At 49.8% G+C, this 9,881-nt stretch overlaps 1 protein-coding gene across 2 annotated transcripts in view; it reads right to left on the reverse strand.

Moving 5' to 3' along the window:
- The window catches only part of ACO2 (aconitase 2), a 33,110-nt gene extending 23,573 nt beyond the window's left edge, over positions 1-9,537 (reverse strand). Inside the window, exon 1 of one of the 2 annotated variants that reach the window (XM_073549434.1) lies at positions 9,392-9,537. In XM_073549434.1, coding sequence (XP_073405535.1) covers positions 9,392-9,427 — 36 coding nt within the window. In that variant the 5' untranslated portion in view covers positions 9,428-9,537. Of the gene's footprint in view, positions 1-9,212; positions 9,231-9,391 lie in introns of those variants that run through there. The other variant, XM_073549435.1, reaches the window with a different exon arrangement.
- Positions 9,538-9,881: the final 344 nt, after the last annotated feature.

Here is a 9,881-nt window from a genome sequence, read left to right on the forward strand (position 1 = left end):
CGCTGCTGTGTCAGTGCGAGGAAGCGCGGGCGGCGGACAGGTGAGAGGAGAGAGGTGGTGTCTGTGTGTATATGTATGTCTGTCTGTGTGTGTGTGTATAATGTGTGTACATGTATGTCTGTGTGTGTGTACATGTATGTGTGTGTGTACATGTATGTGTGTGTGTTGGTCTGTGTTTGTGTAGCCTGGCCCTGGAGGAGATGGGGACATGAGAAGGCCATGAGGGGAGTGATGGGGTGAAGGCAATGATGGGGAGAAGGGAGTGATGGGGTGAAGGCAATGATGGGGAGAAGGCAATGATGGGGAGAAGGGAGTGATGGGGAGAAGGGAGTGATGGGGAGAAGGGAGTGATGGGGAGAAGGGAGTGATGGGGAGAAGGCAATGATGGGGAGACGGCAGTGATGGGGTGAAGGCAATGATGGGGAGAAGGGAGTGATGGGGTGAAGGCAATGATGGGGAGAGGGGAGTGATGGGGTGAAGGCAATGATGGGGAGAAGGCAATGATGGGGAGAAGGCAATGATGGGGAGAAGGCAATGATGGGGAGAAGGCAATGATGGGGAGAAGGCAATGATGGGGAGAAGGCAATGATGGGGAGAAGGCAATGATGGGGAGAAGGCAATGATGGGGAGAAGGCAATGATGGGGAGAAGGCAATGATGGGGAGAAGGCAATGATGGGGAGAAGGCAATGATGGGGAGAAGGCAATGATGGGGAGAAGGCAATGATGGGGAGAAGGCAATGATGGGGAGAAGGCAATGATGGGGAGAAGGCAATGATGGGGAGAAGGCAATGATGGGGAGAAGGCAGTGATGGGGAGATGGCAGTGATGGGGAGACGGCAGTGATGGGGTGAAGGCAATGATGGAGAGACGGCAGTGATGGGGTGAAGGCAATGATGGAGAGACGGCAGTGATGGGGTGAAGGCAATGATGGAGAGACGGCAGTGATGGGGTGAAGGCAATGATGGAGAGACGGCAGTGATGGGGTGAAGGCAATGATGGAGAGACGGCAGTGATGGGGTGAAGGCAATGATGGAGAGACGGCAGTGATGGGGTGAAGGCAATGATGGGGAGACAGCAGTGATGGGGTGAAGGCAGTGATGGGGTGAAGGCAATGATGGGGTGAAGGCAATGATGGGGTGAAGGCAGTGATGGGGTGAAGGCAGTGATGGGGAGACGGCAGTGATGGGGAGACGGCAGTGATGGGGAGAAGGCAGTGATGGGGTGAAGGCAGTGATGGGGAGACGGGAGTGATGGGGAGAAGGGAGTGATGGGGAGAAGGGAGTGATGGGGAGAAGGGAGTGATGGGGAGAAGGGAGTGATGGGGAGAAGGGAGTGATGGGGAGAAGGGAGTGATGGGGAGAAGGGAGTGATGGGGAGAAGGGAGTGATGGGGAGAAGGGAGTGATGGGGAGAAGGGAGTGATGGGGAGAAGGGAGTGATGGGGAGAAGGGAGTGATGGGGAGAAGGGAGTGATGGGGAGAAGGGAGTGATGGGGAGAAGGGAGTGATGGGGAGAAGGGAGTGATGGGGAGAAGGGAGTGATGGGGAGAAGGGAGTGATGGGGAGAAGGGAGTGATGGGGAGAAGGGAGTGATGGGGAGAAGGGAGTGATGGGGAGAAGGGAGTGATGGGGAGAAGGGAGTGATGGGGAGAAGGGAGTGATGGGGAGAAGGGAGTGATGGGAAGAAGGGAGTGATGGGAAGAAGGGAGTGATGGGGAGAAGGGAGTGATGGGGAGAAGGGAGTGATGGGGAGAAGGGAGTGATGGGGAGAAGGCAATGATGGGGAGAAGGGGGTGATGGAGCACTTATTCAAAACCTATGGTGAGTTGAGTCACATTATAAATGTTATTTAATTATAAGTATGCACTGCTACACTACAACCGTGTCCATAGCCCCGCCCCTTATGACCAAAGCCCCGCCCCTGCCACACCTCCATCCCCGCCCTGCCGGGCCATGGAAGAATGGTCTTGCTTGAAACCGGTCCCCGGTGCAAAAAAGGTTGGGGACCACTGCCCTAGAGAGCCTGGAAAAGGTAATTTATATAAAGAGATAAAATATGATTTTTCAACAAGACATCTGATGAGGCATACAGCGATCACTCAGTCTATAACCTAAATGCCCATTTTAGTTTAGGTTAAATGTGGTGACAGATTTTCTTTAATGCAATTCTAAAAGAAAAACATCCACACCAAAAAACCCTCTGTACTCAAGAGAAATTGATATGTTGCAGATTAAAAAAAAAAACAACACTGCAGATCAATGGCAAGGAAAAAAAAGCCAGAGAGGACGAGAAGGGACGTTTCCATGCTGGAACTGTAAGATGCTTTTTTGCTCAGCGAAAATACAGTATCAAAAACAAAGGGTGTGTGCAGACGCTGAGGATTCTGCAGCAGTTTTTGCTGCGGTGTACAGTACCATTATTCCCTATGGGAATAAAAAAAACGCAGTGGAGACGGTGCAGATTTTTCTGTGCGTTTTTTCTGCGGTTTTGAAACTGCAGAAAGAATTGACATGTCAATTCTTTCTGCAGATTCCGCTACGGTTTGCCATCTCCTCCATTGAGATGAAAAACCGCAGGGCAAAACCGCAGAGCAATCCGGTCTTTCGGATTTTACAAAATCCGCGCGGCCAAATCCGCACTACAATCCGCAGCGTGTGCACGTACCCTCATGATTATGCAGAGATCAGTCATTCTCACGGCGAGGTTGCACACCTATGTAAAGATCATACACCTTATACAACCACATTCCTTCATATTATTGGACATTTTTATGAATGGGACTTTATACAACCAGCAGTGTCTCCCCACAAGTGTGGATATGATAAAATAAAGAGGGGGTGGGGCTGTGCCACTAATGTCCATATCCAGCCCCCCCTCTATGAGACAACGAGTGGCTGCTGCCAGAAGTCTTGGATTTACAGCCCTTGATGTGACCTTGTCTTCACCTGTTCATGTGAGGGGCTGCTGTGTAACTACTTAACAATGCAGGTGGGGGGGCCGCCTGGTGAAAGCAGACCCCAAGACAATCACAGATCAGTTAACCCCTTACCTACAATTGACGTAATATTCCGTCCATGTGACCCTGGACCTAATTACCATGGACGGAATATTACGTCACTGCGATCAGCGGCGCCCACGTGGTGAGCGCCGCTGATCGCGGCCGAGTGTCAGCTAATTATCATAGCTGACACCCGGCATAATGTGTCAGGGGCGGTCACGGACCGCCCCCGACACGTTAACCCCTTGCACACCGCGATCAAACACGATCGCGGTGTACCGGGGGTTAAAGGGAAGCATCGGCAGGGAGGGGGCTCCCTCCTTCCTTCCCTGAGCCCCCCACGGCAGCGCAATGTGCAGCGCTGCTGCGGGGGACTCCTTTCCTGCAGGTCCCCGGATCCAATATGGCGACGGGGACCTCCGGGGGCCTGCAGGAAGCTGGCTTCCTCAGTGCATGAAAAGCGCAGGCATGAGGAAGCCTGTGCAGTGCCTGTGACAGATCGCTGATGTCACAGTGATCTGTGAGGTCACAGATCAGCGATCTGTCACAGGACAGTTATGTCCCCCCTGGGACATTGTAATAAAGAAAAAAAAAAGTGTAAAAATAATTAAAAAAAATCGCTAAATTAAAAAAAAAAAAAATATTCCCCAATAAATTCATTTTATGGAAATAAAAAAAAAAACCAATAAAGTACACATATTTGGTATCGCCGCGTCCGTAACGACCCGCCCTATAAAACTGTCCCAATAGTTAACCCCTTAAGTGAACCCCTTAAAAAAAAAAAAAAAACGAAGCAAAAAATAATGATTTACTATCATACCGCCGAACAAAAAGTGCAATAACGCGCGATCAAAAAGACGCATATAAATATCCATGGTACCGCTGAAAACGTCATCTTGTCCCGCAAAAAACGAGCCGCCATACAGCATCATCAGCGAAAAAATAAAAAAGTTATAGCTCGCAGAATAAAGTGATGCAAAAATAATTATTTTTTATATAAAATTGTTTTCATTGCATAAAAGCGCCAAAACATAAAAAAAAAACTACCTAATTGAGGTATCGCTGTAACCGTACTGACCCAAAGAATAAAACCGCCTTATAAATTTTACCGCACCCGGAACGGCGTAAACGCACCACCCAAAAGAAAGCGTCCCAAAAAACGAAATAAAAAGCGATCAAAAAATGTCACGTGCCCGAACATGATACCAATAAAAGCGTCAACTCGTCCCGCAAAAAATAAGACCTCACATGACTCGGTGGGTCAAAATATGGAAAAATTATAGCTCTCAATATGTGGTGATGCAAAAACTATTTTTACAATAAAAAGCGTCTTTTAGCGTGCGACAGCCGCCAAACATAAAAACCGCCATAAATAGTAAATCAAACCCCCCGTTATCACCCCCTTAGTTAGGGAAAAATAATAAAATTTAAAAAAATGTATTTATTTCCATTTTCCCATTAGGGTTAGGGCTAGGGATAGGGTTAGGGATAGGGGGTTTCCACTATTTGCGCACATCAGGTGCTCTCCAAACGCAACATGGCGTCAGATCTCAATTCCAGCCAATTCTGCGTTGAAAAAGTCAAATGGTGCTCCTTCCCTTCAAAGCTCTGCCATGCACCCAAACAGTGTTTTACCCCCTCATGTGGGGTATCAGCCTACTCAGGACAATTTGCAAAACAACTTTTGGGGTCCTATTTCTCCTGTTGCCCTTAGGAAAATAAAAATTTGGGGGCAAAAATATCATTTTTGTGGGAAAAAATATTTTTTTATTTTCATGCCTGGGCGTTATAAACTTCTGTGAAGCACTTGGGGGTTCAAAGTTCTCACCACACATCTAGATAAGTTCCTTAGGGGGTCTAGTTTCCAAAATGGTGTCATTTGTGGGGGGTTTCCACTGTTTTGGTACATCAGGGGTTTTCCAATCGCGACATGATGTCCGATATCAATTCCAGCCAAAAACGTCAAATGGCGCTGCTTCCCTTCTGAGCTCTGCCATGCGCCCAAATAGTGGTTTACCCCCACATGTGGGGTATCAGCGTACTCAGGACAAATTGCACAATAACTTTTAGGGTCCTGTTACCCTTGGGAAAATAAAAATTGGGGTGAAGAGATCATTTTTGTGGAAAAAATATGATTTTTTAATTGTTCCGCTGTACGTTATAAACTTCTGTAAAGCCCTTGTGGGTTCAAAGTTCTCACCACATATCTAGATAAGTTCCTTGGGGGGTCTAGTTTCCAAAATGGGGTCACTTGTAGGGGGTTTCCACTGTTTAGGTACATCAGGGACTCTCCAAACGTGACATGGCGTCCGATCTGAATTCCAGCCAATTTTGCATTGAAAAAGTCAAACGGCACTCCTTCCATTCTGAGCTCTGCCATGCGCCGAAACAGTCGTTCCCCCCCACATATCAGGTATCAGCCTACTCAGGACAAATTGCACAATAACTTTTGCAGTCCAATTTCTCCTGTTACCCTTGGTAAAATAAAAAAAATTGAACCTGAAGTATTTTTTTTGTGAAAAAAAGTTAGATGTTCATTTTTTTTTTTAAATATTCAAAAAAATTCCAGTGACGCACCTAAAGGGTTAATAAACTTCTTGAATGTGGTTTTGAGCACCTTAAGGGGTGCAGTTTCTAGAATGGTGTCACTTTTGGGTATTTTCTATCATATAGACCCCTCAAAGTGGCTTCAAATGTGATGTGGTCCTAAAAATAAAATGGTGTTGTAAAAATGAGAAATCGCTGGTCAACTTTTAACCCTTATAACTTCCTAACAAAAAAAAAATTTTGGTTCCAAAATTGTGCTGATGTTAATTAAACATGTGGGAAATGTTAGTTATCAAGTTTTTTGTGTGCCGTATCTCTGTGATTTAAGGGCATAAAAATTCAAAGTTGGAAAATTGCGAAATTTTCGCCAAGTTTCCGTTTTTCTCACAAATAAACGCAAGTTATTTGAATTAAATTTTACCACTAACATGAAGTACAATATGCCACGAGAAAACAGTGTCAGAATCACCGGGATCCATGGAAGCGTTTCAGAGTTCAGAGTTATGACCTCATAAAGGGACAGTGGTCAGAATTGTAAAAATTGGCCCGGGAGTTAACGTGCAAACCACCCTTGGTGGTGAAGGGTTTAAAGGTAGGGGGGGGGTGCCACTGTAGCACTTGCTGTGGAGTATGTGCCCACAGATCAGTTATGGGTTGGGGGGTCCCACTGTAGCACTTGGTGAGGAGTAAAAATGTGCCCACAGATCAGTTATGGGTCTGGGGGGGGGGGTCATACTGTAGCACTTGCTGTGGAGCTGTGGAGTATGTACCCACAGATCTGTTATGGGTCTGGGGGGGGGGGTCATACTGTAGCACTCGCTGTGGAGTATGTGCCCACAGATCAGTTATGGGTTGGAGGGTCCCACTGTAGCACTTGCTGTGGAGTATGTGCCCACAGATCAGTTGGGGGGGTCCCACTGTGGTGTTTGCTGTGGAGTATGTGCCCACAGATCCGTTATGGGTTGGGGGGGTCTCGCTGTATCACTTGCTGTGGAGTATGTGCCCACAGATCCGTTATGGGTTGTGGGGGGGTCTCGCTGTATCACTTGCTGTGGAGTATGTGCCCACAGATCCATTATGGGTTGGGGGGGGGGTCTCGATGTATCACTTGCTGTGGAGTATGTGCCCACAGATCCGTTATGGGTTGTGGGGGGGGGGTCTCGCTGTATCACTTGCTGTGGAGTATGTGCCCACAGATCAGTTACGGGTTGGGGGGGGGGGGGGGGGGTCTCGCTGTATCACTTGCTCTGGAGTATGTGCCCACAGATCCGTTATGGGTTGGGGGGGGGGGGGGTCTTGCTGTATCACTTGCTGTGGAGTATGTGCACACAGATCAGTTATGGGTTGGCTGGTCTCGCTGTATCACTTGCTGTGGAGTATGTGCACACAGATCAGTTATGGGTTGGGGGGGTCTCGCTGTATCACTTGCTGTGGAGTATGTGCACACAGATCAGTTATGGGTTGGCTGGTCTCGCTGTATCACTTGCTGTGAGTATGTGCACAAAGATCAGTTATGGGTTGGGGGGGGTCTCGCTGTATCACTTGCTGTGGAGTATGTGCACACAGATCAGTTATGGGTTGGCTGGTCTCGCTGTATCACTTGCTGTGGAGTATGTGCACACAGATCAGTTATGGGTTGGGGGGGTCTCGCTGTATCACTTGCTGTGGAGTATGTGCACACAGATCAGTTATGGGTTGGCTGGTCTCGCTGTATCACTTGCTGTGAGTATGTGCACAAAGATCAGTTATGGGTTGGGGGGGGTCTCGCTGTATCACTTGCTGTGGAGTATGTGCACACAGATCAGTTATGGGTTGGCTGGTCTCGCTGTATCACTTGCTGTGGAGTATGTGCCCACAGATCCATTATGGGTTGGGGGGGGGGGGGTCTCGCTGTATCACTTGCTGTGGAGTATGTGCCCACAGATCCGTTATGGGTTGTGGGGGGGGGTCTCGCTGTATCACTTGCTGTGGAGTATGTGCCCACAGATCAGTTACGGGTTGGGGGGGGGGGGGGTCTCGCTGTATCACTTGCTCTGGAGTATGTGCCCACAGATCCGTTATGGGTTGGGGGGGGGGGGGGTCTTGCTGTATCACTTGCTGTGGAGTATGTGCACACAGATCAGTTATGGGTTGGCTGGTCTCGCTGTATCACTTGCTGTGGAGTATGTGCACACAGATCAGTTATGGGTTGGGGGGGGTCTCGCTGTATCACTTGCTGTGGAGTATGTGCACACAGATCAGTTATGGGTTGGCTGGTCTCGCTGTATCACTTGCTGTGAGTATGTGCACAAAGATCAGTTATGGGTTGGGGGGGGTCTCGCTGTATCACTTGCTGTGGAGTATGTGCACACAGATCAGTTATGGGTTGGCTGGTCTCGCTGTATCACTTGCTGTGGAGTATGTGCCCACGGATCAGTTATGGGTTGGGGGGTCTCGCTGTAGCACTTGCTGTGGAGTATGTGCACACAGATCAGTTATGGGTTGGCTGGTCTCGCTGTATCACTTGCTGTGGAGTATGTGCCCACGGATCAGTTATGGGTTGGGGGGTCCCACTGTAGCACTTGCCGTGGAGTATGTGCCTACAGATAAGTTATGGGTTTGGGGGGTCCCACTTTAGCACTTGCTGTGGAGTATGTGCCCACAGATCAGTTATGGGTTTGGGGGTCCCACTTTAGCACTTGCTGTGGAGTATGTGCCCACAGATCAGTTATGGGTTGGGGGGGTCCCACTGTAGCACTTGCTGTGGAGTATGTGCACACAGATCAGTTATGGGTTGGGGGGGGGTCTCGCTGTATCACTTGCTGTGGAGTATGTGCCCACAGATCAGTTATGGGTTGGGGGGGTCTCGCTGTATCACTTTCTGTGGAGTATGTGCCCACAGATCAGTTATGGGTTGGGGGGTCCCACTGTAGCACTTGCTGTGGAGTATGTGCACACAGATCAGTTATGGGTTGGGGGGGTCTAGCTGTATCACTTGCTGTGGAGTATGTGCCCACAGATCAGTTATGGGTTGGGGGGGTCTCGCTGTATCACTTGCTGTGGAGTATGTGCACACAGATCAGTTATGGGTTGGGGGGTCCCACTGTAGCACTTGCTGTGGAGTATGTGCCCACAGATCAGTTATGGGTTGGGGGGGTCCCACTGTAGCACTTGCTGTGGAGTATGTGCCCACAGATCAGTTATGGGTTGGGGGGGTCCCACTGTAGCACTTGCTGTGGAGTATGTGCACACAGATCAGTTATGGGTTGGGGTCTCGCTGTATCACTTGCTGTGGAGTATGTGCCCATAGATCAGTTATGGGTTTGGGGTCCCACTTTAGCACTTGCTGTGGAGTATGTGCCCCCAGATCAGTTATGGGTTGGGGGGGGATTCCCACTGTAGCACTTGCTGTGGAGTATGTGCCCACAGATCAGTTATGCTCCCCCGTGTCAGCTCCTCGGTCAGTGCCGGGCGGACATGGGGGGCTGCTGTTGCTGACACACGCTGGGGCAGCACAGCACTGCCGTATGGCGAGCTCTGTCAGCACTAGGGCGGCCCCGGCTCTGGTGCTGCGGTCACCTTGGGGTCACCTTGAGGTTGCAGTAAAGGGAACACGGCTCCCCAGGAATGCGCCGTAAGAAGCCACCAAGCGCAGCCCGCAGCAGTAAGAGCGCCAGACGACGGTTACCATGGATACCGCACAGGGTCACCTCCTGGCACGGAGCAGCTGCAGCACATGGCCACAGCACTAACGCGTCGCGCTTCTGACTGTACAGGTGACGTAGAAGCCGCCCCCGGGCACCGAGTGCTGAACCTCACTCCTCGCTGCTGCGCGGCGCCGCTATTTCCAGCCATTTGTCCGCTCACCTGTAGCCGGCCAGCCAAGACGCAGTAGGACGCCATTTTGTTCACTGACAAAGATGAAGTCACGTGAAGTATGACGTCACGACAAGGGTTTTATAAGCTGTGAAGTGGGCGGGGCCTGGAGTGGAAAAGGCGTGGCCTATAGTAGGACACTGATAGGACAAAACTTATTGCTCTGATTCCAGGAGGAGGAGTCTCCGTGGAAAGGCTGGCCTGTAGGCGTGGCCAGTGACCGTGGGAGGAGCCCGGGTCCGGCGCTGTGTGGCTGACCTCCTGTGATCCCGGTGACCGGCCTGTCTCTGCCGCCCGTGTGACGGTCACCTTCACTCCTGGACGGTACACTGCGCTCACAGTGATGAACATTTAATCGCAATATTTTTTTAATTTTTTTTTACAGGTTTAACAAAAAAACTAAAGTCACAATGATAAAATGCAATGCAGCGAGTGTGATCACTGCTCAGAGAGACAATGTCACGCCAAGTCACTGTCCTGT

Source organism: Dendrobates tinctorius, unplaced genomic scaffold, assembly GCF_039654945.1.
Source record: "Dendrobates tinctorius isolate UK_male_01 unplaced genomic scaffold, ASM3965494v1 ptg000159l, whole genome shotgun sequence".
Lineage (NCBI taxonomy): Eukaryota > Metazoa > Chordata > Amphibia > Anura > Dendrobatidae > Dendrobates > Dendrobates tinctorius.